At 53.0% G+C, this 18,836-nt stretch overlaps 2 protein-coding genes across 2 annotated transcripts in view; one reads left to right on the plus strand and one right to left on the minus strand.

Moving 5' to 3' along the window:
• EME1 (essential meiotic structure-specific endonuclease 1) overlaps nucleotides 1-1,249 on the plus strand; it is an 8,835-nt gene extending 7,586 nt beyond the window's left edge. The window contains exons 8-9 of the mRNA XM_008271302.5: nucleotides 127-316; nucleotides 566-1,249. Coding sequence (XP_008269524.3) covers nucleotides 127-316; nucleotides 566-742 — 367 coding nt within the window. The 3' untranslated portion in view covers nucleotides 743-1,249. The remainder of the gene's footprint in view (nucleotides 1-126; nucleotides 317-565) is intronic.
• On the minus strand, nucleotides 1,020-18,158 carry LRRC59 (leucine rich repeat containing 59). Its single transcript, XM_002719292.6, has 7 exons — nucleotides 17,835-18,158; nucleotides 16,206-16,265; nucleotides 12,005-12,163; nucleotides 11,690-11,794; nucleotides 7,481-7,553; nucleotides 4,857-5,030; nucleotides 1,020-2,936 (listed from the first exon to the last, which is right to left on the minus strand). Exons 1-7 carry the CDS (start codon nucleotides 17,937-17,939, stop codon nucleotides 2,689-2,691), a joined length of 924 nt encoding a protein of 307 aa, XP_002719338.1. The 5' UTR covers nucleotides 17,940-18,158; the 3' UTR covers nucleotides 1,020-2,688.
• Nucleotides 18,159-18,836: the final 678 nt, after the last annotated feature.

Raw genomic sequence — 18,836 nt, forward strand, 5'->3', positions numbered from 1 at the left:
GAGGCTCAGGCTGGACACACAGGGTGGCCCTCTCCTGAGTCACTGCGGGGTCTCTCGGTTCCTGTGGAGGGGACAGGTGTAGGGGAGTAACGGGCAGCCCACAGCTCTGCCACCGCCCTGTTACAGGAAGCTCCGAGACGAGAGCAGCTTCTCCTTCTGCCTGGAGAGTGACTGGGCTGGAGGGGTGAAGGTGGACCGCTCTGGCAGGGGGCTTGCACTGGTCTGGAGGCGGCAGATTCAGCAGCTGAACCGAGTCAGCCTGGAAATGGCCAGTGCTGTTGTGGATGCCTACCCCTCCCCGCAGCTCCTGGTTCAGGTACGCCACTCCGGAGTCCCTGCTAGGTGCCCGAGGTCTCAGCAGGGCCCTAGAGTCCCACTGACCGCAGCATTGAGAGCCCAGGGATGCCTTGCAGATCAGCACTGTGGGTCTGCTGAGATCCAAGTGGCTGGCCCCCGGAGAGAGAGCAGGTTCTCGTGCCCCAGCCCATGCCTGCTGTCCTCCCTAGTCATGGATGAGGGATGATCATGGATGACGGGGTCGTAAGAGGCCAATCGTGGCTTTCAGGCATATCGGCGGTGCGTCTCGGTGCAAGAACGCCAGAATCTGCTGGCAGACATCCAGGTGCGCCGTGGGGAAGGGGTGACAGCCACCTCGCGCCGGGTTGGGCCGGAGCTGGCCAGGCGGATCTACCTTCAGATGACCACCTCGCAGCCAGACCTCTCTTTAGACAGTGCCGACTGATGCCAGCCCTTGGGGACAAGGATGGAAAGCTGGTTTTGACCTCCCCAGCTACAAGACCTGACTGCCATTAAGACTTGGAAGTGCCTTCTGGGACGTGCACAAGTCGACGAGGCCTGCAGTGGGCTCTCCTGGGTCTTGTTGGTGTCTTTCCCTGTCAGCTCAGGGCAGAGGCTGCAGCCCTGGCATTGACATTCACACTGAATGTTCCTCTCCTGGCCAGTCAGCTGCCACGGACAAACCACCCTGCCAGCCCTCAAGACACAAAGGAACACACACAGACCATTCAGACACGTATTTAATAATCATAGAAATCCAAAAGAATCGGCATGGACTCTGGAAGTCGTGAGTGAGCTGTCGCCTGTGGGTTGGCTTGACTAGGCTCAGCCACTGAGCTGCCTCAACCAGCCAAGGAACAGGGGTTTGATGACTATGCTGACTTCTGTATTATCTTAATCTCACCTTACATATTAACGTGTTTAGCTTCAATAAAGCATTTGTACCAATGGCTCTGGAGCGTGGAGGAAGACTAAAGGAATGTGTAGTGACTCTGAGTAAGGTGTGGACCTACGCAGCAGAGCTGTCCTTGGAGGAGAGGAGAACAAAGTCCTTTCTTGCAGTATCAGGACAGTGCTATCAAGATGGGCCGCTGGGGCTGAGCAGTTGGACCCTGCCCTCTGTGAGCTGGCAGGCTCTTGCTCCCTCCGGAGAGAGGCCAAATGCTTGCAGTTGGGAGTTTCTGGTGAATGAGCACCATGGCAGTCATTTCTGATCCCTGCATCCAGCTGTTGTAAAAAGATGGCAAAGGAGGCGAGAGAAAGCTGCTGTAGTAGACGAGAAGGGACGGTGCTGCCCGATGTGTGCTGGGCATTAGTGTGCCACTGCAGCTCCAGGGCGCTGCCCGGTTCCCTTCATTGGTTCCCTTCAGTTAAAGCAGTTCTAGACCTCAGCGTCTACAAAGCCAAGTGCTCAGGCTGCCCCTGAGGTATTTAGTCACACTGAGTACTAACAGCTGTCAGGGCACTGTAGCTTTGTAGAAACCCGCTTCCTTGCCTACTGGTAATCAGAGTTAATGCTCCAAAATTCACGCAAGGAGCCCGGATGTTACCATTTAATGGAAACCACATATGTTGGGGCAGGACTCCACAGGAGCTGCTGGAGGCCTCGATAGCGTGATGTTTCTGTTAGTGATGAATCCGTCTGCCGTGAAAGTCTATACTTCGGCTGAGACATACTCACTTCTGATGTGAGTTCTGTTCTCTGAGGATATTATAAAGGAGGCAAAGTGACAAAGAAATAGCACTGAGTAGGAGTCCAATTCTACTTCACACTAGCTGGGAGACTGCAGGCAAGCCACGGGAGGCCTGTTTCCGTGTTTTCAAGTATTACACTGGACCACGTGGTCAGGAAGTCCCTTTCACAGCTAGCTTGTGTGTGGTCACAAAAGGGCTTGACTGTCTGAGGTCCTTAAGAAAATAGAAATGTCCCCCTGCCCTGCAACTTAGGCTGCATTTGCTGAGTGTAGTGTTCCCCTAGTCCCTTCTAACGCACTGCCTCCTGATCTGCCCTGATTGACCAGGGAGGAATGAAAGAAAAGGTTTGTGACATACAAAAGTATAAATGTAGTGACAGCTGACCGTTTAGTAGAAATGAGCCTTGCCTTTACACAGCTTTGTACAACTAGAAAAGGCTATGTTGTTTACTCTCCCGCCCTCAGCCCATTCCCTTAGGCATGCAGGTAGCCGTCCCCCTCCCACCTCCTCACTCCACCAGGGGACCCTGACTAAGGAACGCAGAAGTCCTACAAAGAGGAGGGCTCAGGTACCAATCAGCAGCCATTTGATGGTGGCAGGTAGGTCTGACGCTAAAAAGAGGTTGTGTCCAGCAGAACCCAATTCCATAGGAATCCAAGCTGCAAGGCTGGGAGGCAGCAGGTGCTGAGGACAAGCTCACTGCTGGGAGTCGGTCTGCAGGACCCACTGGAGGATCTCGTGGCGACGCAGGCCCTGGACGGCATTGTCGTAGATGGCGTTCACGCTGGTGCACAGGGGCTGCTGCTGCAGCTCCGTCACCCGGCACGCAACCAGCCCGCCTGCCACACACAGCAGGAGCAGCAGCAGCAGCAGCTTCAGCACAGCCCAGGACCGAGTATGCTTCCGGGGTGGTGGCTTGCGGGGGCGGGAGCCAGACTTAGATTCTGGAGGGACAAAGTCACAGCAGACAAAGAAGCACCGTCAGTTTGAGGAGGGCCACTTTCCACCCATCTGTGCTGGTCTCTTCCAGGCAGATCCCTCCTCAAGCTCCGAAGAGAAAAACGTGTTCAGAGTATCTGAGACCCTACAAGCCTTGCTCCCCACTCCCAGAAGCTGAAACACGAAAGTCTTCCCCCTGGGGTCTTGGGAGAGCGCACTGGGACTGGGAGCACGGAGCTCACCACGCCCAGGCCCCAGGCTCTGCTTGGGAACATGGTGATGATCACAAAGAGAGGGGTGACCTGCAGACAAGGAGCAGGGAGAGAGTGCTGCCTGTTGCAGGGAATGTTGTGAATGTCATTACTGTCACGTGACACGTACATGGAAGGAAAGCCCGGAAGGTTATGCACCACTCATAAGCAGTACTGCTGAGATGGGGTGTTACAAGGGACTGCCATTTTCTGCGATACATACATCTCTTTTCTAATTCCTTTGCAATGAATATAAATTTAATTTATGATCATAAAAAAATGATTGAGACTTTTTTTAAGGCAATTAAAAAAAAAACTTGAAAGGCAGAGACAGATCTTCCATTTGCTGGTTCACTTCCTGAATGCTCATAACAGCCATGCCTAAGCCAGGAGCCCAGAACTCAAGCAGGGTCTCCCACATGACTGAGAGGGACCCAAGTACTTGAGCCATCACCTGCTGGCTCCTAGGGAAGCTGGAATCAAAAACAGAGGTGGTGGGGCTGGCACTGTGGGCACTGGTTCAAGTCCCAGCTTCACTTCCAACCCAGCTCTCTGCTATGGCCTGGGAAAGCAGTAAAAGATGGCCCAAGTCCTTGGACCCCTGCACCCGTGTGGGAGACTTGGAGGAGACTCCTGGCTGTGGATCTACTCAGCTGGGCCATTGCAGCCAATTGGGGAGTGAATCAACGGATGGAAGACCTCTCTCTCTTTCTGCCTCTTCTCTGTGTAACTCTTTCAAATAAATAAATAAATCTTTAAAAGCAAAACAAGACAAAAAAACAGAGGAGGGACACAAACCCAGGCACTCTGGTATGGGATGGGGGCATCCAAGTAGTATCTTCCCCCGCCCCAAAAAGAGAAACAGTTATTGAATGATCAACAACTGGGTGTATTGATAGCTAAGCTAAAGAAACCTGCTGTTACCAACGTCTCCTGGTAGAAACATAAAGGACACATTAGTTCAGTTAATTCTTCCTATTTTGATATTTAATTCTCACACTAGCTCTTTATGTTATCCAGTAGAAGGCAAAATATTGTTGAAATAATGACCCTAAGCAGTAAATATAAAAGAAAATAGATTCTATATTTACTGAAATCTCAAGTAGTATGCTGGGAAAATACAGGACTAGTACAGAATAAAGTACATAAAGGAAGCTGCAACTCAGCAAGAAGCACTAACAAACGACAACACTCCCTGGGTGCTAGAAAGCAGCTTAGCCAGGATGCGCACATGTGCCTTTGTAGATGCGATAAGCTGGGCTAAAATTCTGTTAAAGTTGAATCAAAATTCTGTTGTTTAATCCTGTTTTGCTTGGAACATAATGAATTTGGATAAATCAATTCCCTTGTTAGAGAGACTGCAGTGTACCAGATACAACCAATGCACCTCACTGGTGTTAAGAGGCACTTTAAGGGGCAATTTGACCATGTGTGATCTTGACCTAGCTCAGTGATTTCAAGGCCTCACCCCAACAGAAGGGGAGACTCCCAGTTCTGACAATGTCCATGTTCTTAGGCTCACTAGGAGACAGGGTCACCCATTCCCTGTAACCACACTTGAAGCCTGGCACCCTTCAAAGCCTCACACGCCACTCGGTTTATCAGACTACCACATTCCTGAAGACACGGCAAGCACCCCCCCACCCCCGCACCTCTGCAGCACAGCAAACGTACTTGGGGCCTGGTTCGCCTCCTTCTTCGGCTTCTTCTCCTGCTCCCGCTTGGCCGCTTTGAGGGCGTCATACTCTTTTCTCCGACGCTCCTTCTCCTCCGCCTTCTCCCGCTTCCTCACTTCCCGCTCCTGCGCCTCCTTAGCTCGCTGCTTGGCCTCGCGTTTCTTCTCTGCCTCTATAAGGTCAAACACCAAAAATGTGATTTCTCTCCCACAAACCCTCTAGCAGTTTGCTCTCCAAAGTGATTAAAAGTACAGATTCAGCCACCTTTTCCTTTATGCCATGGGTTGCACTGCACAGGAAATACCAAAAGGCTGAGACCAGCATGTGGAGCAGTAGGTGAAGCCGCCACTTGGGGCACCAGCACCCCTTATCAGAGTGCCAGTTCCAGTCCCAGCTGCTCCACTTCTGATCCAGCTCCCTGCTAATGTGCCTGGGAAGGCAGCAGAAGATGGCCCAAGTGCTTGGGTCCTTGCTACCCAATAGGAGGTCCAGATGGAGTTCTGGGCTCCTGGCTTTGGCCTGGACCAGCCCCTGGTGTCATGGCCATTTGGGAAGTGAACCACTGGATGGAAATAATCTCTCTATTGCTCTGCTAATATAAATTCTTAAAAAGAAGGAAAAAAAAAACTACTGGAAACACTCATCTTTTTGCTCTCCAGGAAAGAAAGCCCTCCCTAAACTACAGTAGCCCCTACCAAGATTCAAAAGCATCAGGAAGATCTGGGTGAAATAACAAAAGTGACCTCGGGCTGGCACTGTGGCGTAGCGGGTAAAGCCTCCGCCTCCAGTGCCAGCATCCCATATGGGCGCCAGTTTGATTCCCAGCTGCTCCACTTCCAATCCAGCTCTCTGCTATGGCCTGGGAAAGCAACAGAAGACAGCCCAAGTCCTTGGGCCTCTGCACCCACGTGAGAAACCTGGAAAAAGCTCCTGGCTCCTGGCTTCAGATCAGCTCAGCTCCGGTCATTGTGGCCATCTGGGGATTGAACCAGCGGATGGAAGACCTCTCTCTGCCTCTCCTCTCTCTGTGAAACTCTGACTTTCAAGTATATAAATAAATCTTTAGAAAAAAAAAAAAAGTGACCTCAGCAGGCATGGTTCTAAGTGTGGTACTCCTCTGGTGCTGGGTACTAACCCAGAAGGCGCAGCAATCGACAGCCTTCTGGAAGTCGGACACAGAGAAAAAGGTTACTTCTAAGAGAGGGCAAGGGAGAAGAGAACATAAGCGCTCAGGCTTCCGCTGGAAGGAATGACAATGTTTCTCTGAAAAAATACCCAGTTTGTCAGAGTAATCTCTAGACTTCAGCTTGGCAATCTGTGTGGCAAATTCTGATTAACTTAACAGCTCAGATATGTTTACATGCAGTACCCAACTTCCAAAATTACTGGGTTCTAAAAATGCGTTTCCAAATTAGTTATCTGGAAGTCTGAAATACATTTTCCCAAAGCCAGAATGCCACAAATGGAGGTTACGTGTCTTAGGGCTTAAACCGGAGTCATAATAATGTAGCTGAAAGCAGTGGCCTAAGTCCTGCAGCTTTCCACTGCCTGTCTGTGTATAAACAAGCTCCCAGCTGGGCACCAAGAACGCTCAGAGCACGCTACACCCAGCCTCTAGAGGACGCGGGACATCAGGAAGCGAGAGCAGCGGGTCTCAGTGACATGGCTCGTCCTACCACAGTGGCTGTGCAGGCAGAGAGGATGGTGGCTGTAACTCACGGCCAGCCCCTCTCCAACCACAGCATCCTCCAAGTGCCAGCTGGCCAACAGGGCACCCGCTATGGGCTAGATCCTCTTCTAAGTGCTGAGATGCAGCAGCCAAGAAGACAGGTCAAGTTCTACTCCCGAGTTACTTACTTAGGAGAGGGAAACAGACTATCAGCAAGTGAGTACCCAGTATGGGAGACAGTGACATGTGCCATGGAGAGTGACTGGCAGGACAGCCATTCTAGTTGGGGTATTCAGAAAGGGTTAAGGCCAACCTAGGGCAACATCTGAGCAGGGAAACCAGGCATGGAGAGACTGAGGGAAAAGGAGGCCAGGCAAAGCCCCTGGGGTGGTCCAGGGCAGCAGGGGCTGGTGTGGCTGCAGTGACCGGCATGCTCTCCCTCAAGTGTGGACTGGGCCAGGGAAGCAGAGGAGCAGGCCTGCACCACGCCACTGAGCTTGGATTTCATTCTCAGTTCCATGGCATGCCAGTGGATGGTTTAAGCCAACAGCTACATAACTGATTTTTAAAGTGTTACGAAATGATCTCCCATGCTAGTGTGCAGGAGGTGAGCCTGTGGAGACCCGGCAGGAGCTAGAGCAGTGGTCCACAGGGGGGTCTTATTCCAGAGGAGGCACTGGAGGCAAGCAAACTTGCTGACAGACTGGGGTGAGAATAACACACCCCAGGCTGAGTAACCTCCTTTTAGGGGGACTGAAGGGAACCAGGGCTCTGTTTCAGCCACGTTTAAGATAACCATTAGCCCTCCCTAGCAGGTGATGCCTCTACCACCACACTGCCATGCCCTGGCCCACTCTTCAGGACTAGTCTACAGACCCCCAGCTCCTGACACAGGAGCCTCTGGTGCTGGGACAAGGGCCTGGAGAATGACTAGAAGAGGGGAGGCCACCTACCGCGCTCCACTTCCAGCCTCCGCTGCCTCTCCCGCTCCTGATCCGCCTGCACGGCCTTCATGTGCTGTAACACCTGCAAAGGGAGAAGAGAGCTCTGAGCTACTCAGGCAGCAAAGTCACTGAGTGAGTCCTACTTCTGTAGCCTAAGTTACTGCACTGAGTTGGAGAAGAGCCATGAGACCAGTTCATTAAAGCTGTCAGAATAACCTGGTGTTGGGACAGATGTTGTGGCAGTGGGTCAAGCTGTGCCTGCATTCCATACTGGAGTGCCAACTCAAATTCCAGTTCCTGCATTTCTAATCCAGCCCCCTGCAAATGTGCTTGAGAAGGCCCAAGATGATAGCCCAAGTACCTGGGTTCCTGTCACCCACGTGGGAGACCCAGATGGAGTTGCTGGCTCCCGGCTTTGGCCTGGCTCAGCCCCAGCTGTTGTGGGTATTTGGGGAGTGAACCAGAGAATGGAAGATTCACACATACCCCTCCAACTCCTATGTGTGTCACTCTTTCAAATAATAAACCCTAAAAAAGAGTCTGTGAAACACATGCCAACTTAAATCTATAAAAAAGTTCTGCAACTTATAATTACTCTCGCCAGATTCATGTAATCCAGTCTTGGCAAGGACAGTCCATCCTCCATAACACTTTCCTGCCCTCCTGCCTTTGCTACCTAAAGGACCCCTGCTCCCACGCCTTTGGAATCCAACACAGGGTGCCACAGTTCCTTGCTATCTGTCATTGGACTGCAAGTTCCTTAAGGATGGAAACTGCTGTCTGTCCACAGGGACCCACGTGGCTGGCACAGAGCTTAACTGACTCCAGACATTCGAGGCAATGATGATGACTGATAAAGAGTCCCACTTCAAAAGACCGGCAAGACTGACGGGTAACTTTTCCATGGCTAGGAAGTAGAACAACTGAGACCTAAGTACAGTTCCTCTGAGTTCCTAGACCAGCACCTGTTCCACTCACTACCAGATGAAGAGAGGAGCAGCTCTCTGAGAGACCCAAACAACACACACTTGTACCTGGCACCCTGAGAACCCAAATCTTTATCAACCTATTCATGGATGACCTCAGACTAAAACATCTGCAGAGATTCTCACTGTGAGCATGGTTGGCGAGGAGGTCACAGACCTATTCTGCTTGTTTTCAGAAGCTGATACTCTTCGGATGTTACGATCAGAGTGTAAGCCTGGAGCCCAGAGTGGTCACTCTAGCACTTACCAGCCGTGCGACTTTAGCAAGTGATTTAACCTTTCTGAGCCAGTCTTCTCATCTGGAAAATGCTGTAAGGATGAAGTAACATAGCTTGTCCTGGCTGCCTAGCATAATCCCTGGCCTTGTATGCACTCAGTGAATACTGCTGCTTTATCACTGTATCTTCTTTACTGTAGGAACAGAAGGAAAACCAGAACTATTCTAAATTAAGGCAAAAGGTCTTATTTGACTACTGCACCACAGACAGACGTCAATATTCAAAAGCTGTTCTTTTTATTTTTTATCATGCCCCTCACAAGGTCTGCAAAATCAGCTCACTACGAGAGTGTGCTTGAAGCAACCAGGGACTCTGGCCTTGAGTAACCCAGAACTTGAACCTTCTATCCCCTCTCCCCAGGGAGTCAAGCAGCAAAAATGGCTGCCGGATGAGGAGTTGCATGATCTGGTGTAAGGGGGAAAAGCAAGGTGAGATGCAGCCCAAGTTCAAAGCCCCTGTCTCACTCTGAACTCTGAGTATTGAAAAAAAACATCAATTACTCAGCTCATGTTAGGGAGTACACAACTGGCTAGGAAGCATCCTTGTTTGCCCTGGATACTGTATTGCAATCAGGAGGCCATTATCTGGAAACACAGGCAGTCCAGAAATGGAACAGGCTCCCTAGTGCAGACTGAGCTCCCGGAGGCAGATTCTGTCTGCCTATCCCAGTTCACAGAATACAGAAAGCACTTGAGGAATACTGTGGAACAAATTACTTTTAAAAGGTCTTTTGGGGCTGTGGCGCAGTGGCCTGGCCTGAAGTGTTGGCATCCCATATGGGCACGGTTGGAGACCTGGCTGCTCCACTTCTGATCCAGCTCTCTGCTCTGGCCTGGGAAAGCAGTAGAAGATGGCCCAGGTCCTTGGGCCCCTGCAGCCACACGGGAGACCAGGAAGAAGCTCCTGGCTTCGGATTGGCACAGCTCTGGCCATTGTGGCCAACTGGGGACTGAACCATCAGATGGAAGACCTCTCCTCCCTCCTTCCCTCTCTCTATAACTCTTTCAAATAAATAAATAAATCTTAAAAAAAAAAAAAAAGATATTTTAATATGGCTGGTCAGTTACTCTGACCAACCCACATACCCTCAAGGTCAGAGCTAGTGAGACCTAAACTATTTCTTAGAGACAAGTGACTTCATTCTGACTGGCCAAGCCAACCCCTACAATGCATAAGGGCTCACAATGCACTGGGCTGCCTAGAGCTTTCTGTGGAGATAAATGGAGTCCAAAAGGCCCTTTTTGGGGCCAGCATTGTGGCGTAGCAAGTAAAGGCGCTGCCTGCAGTGCTGGCATCCCATATGGGTACTGGTTCAAGTCCTTGCTGCTTCACTTCCAATCCAGCTCTCTGCTATGGCCTGGGAAAGCAGTAGAAGATGGCCCAAGTCCTTGGGCCTCTGCACCCACGTGGGAAACCTGAAAAAAGCTCCTGGCTCTGGATTGGTGCAGCTCCAGCTGTTGCGGCCATCTGGGGAGTGAACCAGTGGATGAAATACCTCTCCCTCTCCCTCTCTTCCTCTATATCTATTTCTCTGCCTCTCTGTAACTCTGCCTTTCAAATAAATAAATCTTAAAAAAAAAAAAAAAAGGCCTTTGCACCTAACAATTCAATTTTGTAGGTCAAAAACTTTGGATCATCAATTCCATGCCATCCGTTGAATGAATGGACAGACACATGAACACGGCCTCTGGTGCTGGCACAATGGAAGTAGTCCTATTCCTCAGGGCCTGAGGATTCTGATACACATAAAGCACCCGGGACACAGGCAGAGTAACCAGGGGTAGGTACCAGACAGACACCACCCCTAGAGCACCAGGATTTCACTGATGCCTTCTGCCATTTTCATCTAAGAGGAAACTGTTGCCCTGGCTACCTGGCTATGCTAACTTTGTGCTTGATTTCTTACAACAGTGAGTAACATGAGACTATGTAAGAAGCTCTGTGGGGTGGACACTGTGGTGCAGCAGGTTAAGCTGCCACTCGGCACACCGGCACCCCAAACTGCAATGCCTGGTTCAAGTCCCTGCTACTACACACTTCCAGTCCAGCTTCCTGCTAATGCGTCCTGGGAGGCAGTGAATGATGGCTCGAACACTTTAGCCCGGCCACCTACATGGGAAGACCCACATGGAGTTCCTGGCCGTCTCCTGGCCCAGCCCTGGCTGTTGCAGGCATCTGGGGAGGGAACCAGTGGATGGAAGATCTCTCCTCATCTCTCTCCCTACCCCAATCATTCTTTCAAATAAATAAATCTTAAAAAAAATCTCCAAGTTAGCAAGGAATAAAAGGCCATTACACTTGAAATTCACAGCAGAGGCCCCCTCATCACACATTTCGCTTACATTAGTCCTAGAATTTAAAGTAAGCCGTTTTGTTCACGTGCCCCTAACCAATAGCTGAGTATGGCATCTGGTGCTTGGCTAAGGAAGCAACAATCTGTTCCGAAGCTGGAGGGAGAACACCTGGAGCTGGGTGCAGCGCTGTTCTCAACAGCACCCTCCAGGTTCCCAGCCTGGCAGCGTTCACCCTTAATGCTGCCTTTAGGTCCTCAGATGACTCAACGCTAACCAAATGCCTGGTCTGCCCAATAGAGGTCTGTTTAAAGCAATACATTTAAATACATATTAATACCTTTATTCCCAAAATGCCTACAGACACGGCCTCAGAAAGGCCACAGCCCCAGCCCTCGTGTCCCATTAAAACCACTGTCTATACAGTGCACGTGGGCCACAGGCACCCTCGTGGCTCTAGCAGGGAAGCACCGCAGGGCAGCACAAGGCCACATGATTCTACTTGAAAAGCGAATGCAGCAACAAAGGTCTCTGCTTAGCAGGCTCGTCTCTCTGAGACCTCAGTGCTTGGATCAACACAGCTAAAAGTGCCCTGGCAGTGAAAAACAAGAGGGAGCGGCAAGTCCCAGGGGAGTGCGTCAGTCCCTGGGAGTTTGTGCTTACCTTGTTTGCACACTGCTTGCACTGCTTCTCATCCAAGCAGTCCCCTGCCACTTTGGCCAGGACAGGATCCAGGGGGTTATCCTTCAGGTCCAACCACTTCAGATTCTAAACAGATGGACAAAGCAGCAGCTAAGCCCAAGTTCACACACAGTCCCTCAAGGCCGAACCAAACAAGCAGAAAGCAGTGCCTCTGTGCCCCACCTACAGGAGCCGTGGAGGCAGGTGCTATTTCTGTCCGCCTTTCTCACAGCTGTGCCGCATCTGCTCTGTGCCCTCAGCCACACCTGCCATGAGCCCTGGCTCGGGAATTGTTACCTTGAGCTGAGCAAAGCTGACAGGCAGGGTGACCAGCCTGTTGTTGAGGAGATCCAGGTGCTGGAGGTTGACCAGCCGGCCAAAGTCTGCTGGCAGCTGCTGTAGCTTGTTCTTACTCAGGTCCAGCTTCACCAGGTGTGTGAGGCTACAGAAATCCGACTAGGACCCAAAGAGAGAACACTTCAGCTGGGACTTAGATGCTTTGGAGTAACAATGTGGGAACCACCAAATCACAGGCATCTAAGTATAAATCCTGACTACCTTTTACCACCTATTCTTCCCTGTGAACACCTGCCACTCCTGGTGGTGAATGACTGAGGTGTGCACACCAAGGGGCCTAGCAACAAACACAAGTGTGGGCCAGCTTTGTGGCACAGTAGGTAAGTCGCCACCTACGACCCTGGCATCTCACATCGGTTCACGTCCCTGCTAATGCACCTGGGAAGCAACGGAAGATGACCCACGTGCTCAGACCCCTACCACCCATGTGAGAGACCTGATGGAGTTCTGATTCTTGGTTTCAGCTTGGTCCAGCTCCAGCTGTTGCAGGCATTGGGGGAGTGAATAAGATCTTTCCGTGTCTCTCACTCTGCCTTTCAAACAAATAAAAACAAAATCTCAAAAAAGAAAAGGGCAGAGAGACAGAGGGAGACATAGAGGTCTTCCACCTGCTGGTTCACTCCTCAAATGCCAGCAACAGCCAGGGCTGTTGGTCAAAGCCGGTAGCCCTAAACCCCAGCCAGGTCTCCCACGTGGGTAGCAGGAGCCCAAGCACTGAGCCATCATCTGCTGACTCCCAAAGTGCATTAGCAGGAAGCTGGATCAAAAGCTGAGTAGCTGAGACTCAAACTGGCATTTCAGTATGGGATGCCTTATCCAAGCAGCAGCTTAATCTGCTGTACCACAACGCACACTCCTATGTTCACCTTTCATAGCCCTTGATAAAACATAGCATGACTGTCCATTTTCCCAAAAAGTCCAGGCACTCCTTGAATTCTCAGTCTTAGTCTTCTTTGCTACGTGCATCACCTAGCACAGGTGCTCAATGTTCTTTTTTTTTTCTTTTAAGATTTATTTATTTATTTGAAAGTCAAGAGTTACAGAGAGAAGGAGAGGCAGAGAGAGAGAGCGGAGAGAGAGGAGAGAGAGGAGAGAGAGGAGAGAGGGAGAGAGGGAAAGAGAGAGGGAGAGGGAGAGAGAGAGAGAGAGGAGAGAGAGAGAGACAGAGAGAGGTCTTCCATCTGCTGGTTCACTCCTCAGTTGGCCACAACAGCTGGAGCTGTGCTGATCTGAAGCCAGGAGCCAGGAGCTTCTTCCAGGTCTCCCATGCAGATACAGGGGTCTGAGAACTTGGGCCATCTTCCACTGCTTTCCTAGGCCATAGCAGAGAGCTGGATCGGAAGTGGAGCAGCCCGGACTTGAACCGGCACTGGAGGCAGTGGCTTTACCCGCTACGCCACAGCACCGGCCCCTCAATGTTCTTAGAACAGGGACTGAATGGGCTGGGGCATATCCTGGCTCTTTTAGCACAGGCCCAAACATCTCCCTGACATTAAACCTTTGCTGGGCATCCATCTGAAAGTGCTGATACAACCTCCATTAACGAGGCACTACTCACGCTCTCAGGGGGCTCAGATACACGGGAGATTTGCTCTGCAGAGAGAAAACAAAGCCATCAAAATGGACTGAAAAGTGTACTTGAGGGTGCCGAATGATCGGCCAAGTGTGCAGCAGGTGTGAGGCTGCAAGGAAGTGCTTCTTTTATTAGACACAAAATACTTCCTAGGAGGGTTTCAGATGCTTTTTGAATGTTAGAAAGTTTTTGATGAGCTATGAGAAGATGCTGCTCCACTTTTGATCCAGCTCTCTGCTGTGGCCTGGGAAAGCAGTAGAAGATGGCCCAAGTCCTTGGGTCCCTGCCCCCATGTGGGAGACCTGGAAGAAGCTCCTGGCTTTAGAGCGGCCCAGCTCTGGCCATTGTAGCCATTTGGGGAATGAACCAGCGGATGGAAGACTCCTCCCCCAGCCCCACTGCCTGTCATTCTGCCTTTCAAATAAAAATAAATCTTGGCCGGTGCCGTGGCTCACTAGGCTAATCCTCTGCCTTGCGGCGCCGGCACACTGGGTTCTAGTCCCGGTCGGGGCGCCGGATTCTGTCCCGGTTGCCCCTCTTCCAGGCCAGCTCTGCTGTGGCCCGGGAGTGCAGTGGAGGATGGCCCAAGTGCTTGGGCCCTGCACTCCATGGGAGACCAGGAAAAGCACCTGGCTCCTGGCTCCTGCCATCAGATCAGCGCGGTGCGCCGGCCGCAGCGTGCCGGCCGCGGCGGCCATTGGAAGGTGAACCAACGGCAAAGGAAGACCTTTCTCTCTGTCTCTCTCTCTCACTGTCCACTCTGCCTGTCAAAAAAAAAAAAAAAAAAAAAAAAAAAAAAAAGATGCAGAAGGAAGCTGATCACAGCCTTCCCCTGGAATATAGACACAGCACAGTCTCTAGCCACCTGCATGCAACAGGTAAACTATTTTTTGTAAACTATTTTTTGAAGGAATAAAAGCAGGAAAAAAATGAGCCCAGGGTCTAACGCTGTGGCGTAGAGGGTGAAGCCGCCAGCTGGAGCGCCAGCAGCCCAGATGGACACCAGTTCATGTCTCAGCTGTTCCACTTCTTTTTTTTTTTTTTTTTTTTTGACAGGCAGAGTGGACAGTGAGAGAGAGAGAGACAGAGAGAAAGGTCTTCCTTTGCCGTTGGTTCACCCTCCAATGGCCGCCGCGGCCAGCGCGCTGCGGCCGGCGCACCGCGCCGATCCGGTGGCAGGAGCCAGGAGCCAGGTGCTTTTCCTGGTCTCCCATGGGGTGCAGGGCCCAAGCACCTGGGCCATCCTCCACTGCACTCCCGGGCCACAGCAGAGGGCTGGCCTGGAAGAGGGGCAACCGGGACAGAATCCGGTGCCCCGACCGGGACTAGAACCCGGTGTGCCGGCGCCGCTAGGCGGAGGATTAGCCTAGTGAGCCGCGGCGCCGGCCCTCAGCTGTTCCACTTCTGATCCAGCTCCTTGCTAATGGCCTGGGAAAGCAGTGGAGGATGGCCTAAGTGTTTGGGTCCCTGCCACCCACACGCAAGACCTGGAAGAAGCTCCTGGCTCCTGGCTTTGGCCTGGCCTAGCCAGGCCATTGTGGCCTCATGGGGAGTGAACCAGCAGAGGGAAATCTAACTCTTTTTTTTTTTTTTTGACAGGCAGAGTGGACAGTGAGAGAGAGAGAAAGAAAGGTCTTCCTTTGCCGTTGGTTCACCCTCCAATGTCCGCCGCGGCCGGCGCGCTGCGGCCAGCGCACGGTGCTGATCCGAAGGCAGGAGCCAGGTGTTTCCTCCTGGTCTCCCATGGGGTGCAGGGCCCAAGCACTTGGGCCATCCTCCACTGCACTCTCTGGCCATAGCAGAGAGCTGGCCTGGAAGAGGGGCAACTGGGACAGAATCCGGTGCCCCGACCGGGACTAGAACCCGGTGTGCCAGTGCCGCAAGGTGGAGGATTAGCCTGTTGATCTGCGGCGCCAGCCGAAATCTAACTCTTTTAAATAAAATAAATCTTGGGGCCGGTGCTGTGGCACAGTGGGTTAGTGCCCTGGCCTGAAGCACAAGCATCCCATATGGGCGCCAGTTCAAGACCTAGCTGCTCTACTTCCAATCCAGCTCTCTGCTATGGCCTGGGAAAGCAGTACAAGATGGCCCAAGTCCTTGGGCCCCTGCACCCACGTGGGAGACTCGGAAGAAGCTCCTGGCTCCTGATCGCGCAGCTCTGGCCATTGTGGCCAACTGGGGAGTGACCTATTAGATGGAAGACCTCTCTCTCTCTCTCTCTGTGCCTCTCCTTCTCTCTGTGTAACTCTGACTTTCAAATAAATAAATAAATCTTTAAAAAAAAATCTTAAAAAAAAAAAGATGAGTCCAGTGATTCAGCCAGCATCCTGTTGCCTTTAGTTCTCTGTGCCCTGACTTTTCCACTGTTCTAAAGAATGAGGCCTCAAGTCTCTTCCAGTGGAAACCAACCTCCCAAATGCACACCCCAACACACACTCAGATTCAGCTGTCGCCTTCCTGCAAGACCTATACTGGAACTATGTCTTATGAATCCCCCCACAACCCCGTATGCAGCAGGAAGGCGATGCACCCAGAACTCGGGCTGGCCGAGTCACTTGCCACACTTACCGGCAGGGTACTGAGTTTATTGCAGGACAGATCCAGGACGGTGGCCTTTGGAAGGGCAGCCTAGGAAAGGAGATGAGAAAAACACGTCAAGTCGGCACCTGCCACGGCTCAGGGACACCTGCAAGTGAAGCATTTTCCCAGGAAAGTTCCCACGACTAGGAAAGGATTTTTTTTTTAATGGCACCGAAGAACAGTGTTGCTGGGGATAAGAGAGGAAAAACTGAGCCAGTTCTAAGGCAGAACAAAAAGAGGGGTTTGGCCACAGAACAGCAGAGAAAGGAAAACCTGGGTGCTCAGAATTCTCTACGGCACCGAAACTCTCAAGCGCCCCTCTTGTGAGGCTGCGGGCAGGGACCGAGTCTCAGAAAGCGCTGCAATTTTCGTACTTCCCACTTCAGGGCCCTCCCGGGCAGCAGGCGCTCAACCGAGAGTGCACGAGGACACGGGAGCCGGCGTGCAAACGGGGCCCTCACGGCCCATCTCCATGTTCCCACGGCGTCCGGGGTGGAAGAGGCCCCGCGCACCTGACCCTTCTTTCGCCCCAGGAGACCGTGATGCACTGACCAGACAAATCAGTTTCCCATAGCAGTCCCGGGGCCAGTCTGGAACAAGGCTGGCCACTAAGGACCCACGGCCGACCTGCCTTTCCAAGTGTCAGAAGGTGAAACGAGACAGTGTTGGCCGCTACAGTGGGAAGAACCACGGTAACAGTCCATCTGTCAGCGCCTGCCACCTTCCAGGCACTTTTAACTGTCACAACCAGCAAATGAGAGATGATCACCATTTCATAAGTGAGGAGATCTAGGCCCAAGAGTTACCCAGCTGCCAAGGGCACTCAGCCAGTAAGCGATGAAGCTGCCATGTGATCTGGGAACCCCATGCTAAGCCCCACACTACATAGCGCGCTGGTGAGGTGAAGACTGGGCCTTGCTAAAGGCAAGGGTCGTCCATCACTCGCAGTAAGGAAGGTGTAGGAAGCTAGCACTCCCGGTGGGGGCGGCTGGGGCCGAGGCTCCAGACCCACGTAGGCAGCGAAGTAGGTAGTAATCGCCCCAGGACGGCAGGCTTCAATTTGTGGGGTAAGAAAGGAGGAAGGGTGGGGGGAGGGGGGTTTCCCGCCAGTTTCGGCGGAGTTGGGATGAGACCTTGCCAGCCTGGCCGGGGAGACTTCACGTTTCTAGTCGCCCGAGGGCTGGGACAGCCAGCTAGGCTGCCAGGTCCCGAGCCACACCCAGGTCTGCAGGGAGGCCTATTTCCCCACACCGACTCATTCATTCATTTTCCAATACAGCCAGCAACCGCTCGGTGGGCTTCGGCTTGGGGTCGGGCACCGGCTGGGGCTATGAAAGTCCCCACCACCCCCACCCCATCACTCATTCTTGGCTGGTGAAGAGCCCAAGGCCAGAAGAGACGGTCTCCCCCATCTTCTGGAGCCGTGCCAAAGTGACACGTGTACATCCCAGGAAGAACACTGCAGCCGGACGTGGCCTCCCAGGGGGCTCAGCCCCCCGCCCCCCGCCTCCCCATGGCTTTAAAGACGGGGAAACCGAGGCACGGGACAGAAGGCGGCCCGCGCGGGGGCCACTGCCAGGCGAGGGGGGCGCCTGCGCCTAGCGGGGCTGTACTGACCAGCTCCTTCACCGGGACCTCATTCAGGTCGCTGAGGCTCAGGTCCAGCTCATTGCCGTCCAATTTGTCGCGGAGATTCCCGCCCTTGTTACCGGCCTTGGTCATGATGACGCCGGCTGAGCGGGCCCGGGTCCGGGCTTCCGACGGGCAGGAAAAAGGAAAAGCCTCTCGAGGGTCCGGCGGACTCGCAGCCAACCGACAACGCCTGCGCCCCCGATCACCGCCGGTGCGAGACCGCCGCCGCCCGTCCGCCCGCCGGCCACACTCGGAGCCCCGCGCCCCGCTCCCACCGGTACCGCCGCGACGACGACCACTTCCGTGTCCACGTCACCTTCCGCGGCCACCGAGACGCGCCGGGCCAGAGCGGCTCGAGGTTGTACGAGCGCGCCCTCTGGTGTCCAGGGGCGTGTAGTGCCGCCGCCGCCACTGGGATCGGGTGCAAAGCTCTTTGAATTCCCCTTCTCGGCGGGAAGCCCTGGTCCCCTTGGCTGCACGCAGATCTGCGTTCGCATCTAAAACTGACTCCGTCAAATCTGACCCCAGCCTCTTGAATAAGGAGCAAAAGCCCCCTGTCCTCTTCTTAACCACGCAAAATCACCGCCTTCCGGAAAACTCTACTTCCTGAATTTCTCTTCCCTCTTGTTCCCCATCTACATTCACCTTCTGAAAATCTGTTCTCCTTCCTGGGCTGGGTGCTGCCTGCTTCTGCGGCCTCCTCCCAAGCTGCAGCCCCTGCCTGGCCTTGGTGCCCATCAGACTTCCGGGGCAGGTGCCCCACGCACCTTTCCCTCTACCCAGCTTCTCTGCCCAGCTAATCCTCAGTCCTGGCAGCCTCCCCTGACCACCCTGAACGCCGGGCTAAGTTCGGAGTCCTCCAGGGGCTCTGGCACAGCGCCATCTGCGCCTCTGGGTTAAGTGGGACCCCCGCCCCCGGCACGCTGGGTGTGCCTCCTGGCTCTGCTGTTGCCCTGCCTTGGTCTTATCAGTGGGTCCCTGAAAAAT

This window comes from Oryctolagus cuniculus, chromosome 17 (genome assembly GCF_051225735.1).
Source record: "Oryctolagus cuniculus isolate XC-2025 breed Fujian yellow rabbit chromosome 17, ASM5122573v1, whole genome shotgun sequence".
NCBI lineage: Eukaryota > Metazoa > Chordata > Mammalia > Lagomorpha > Leporidae > Oryctolagus > Oryctolagus cuniculus.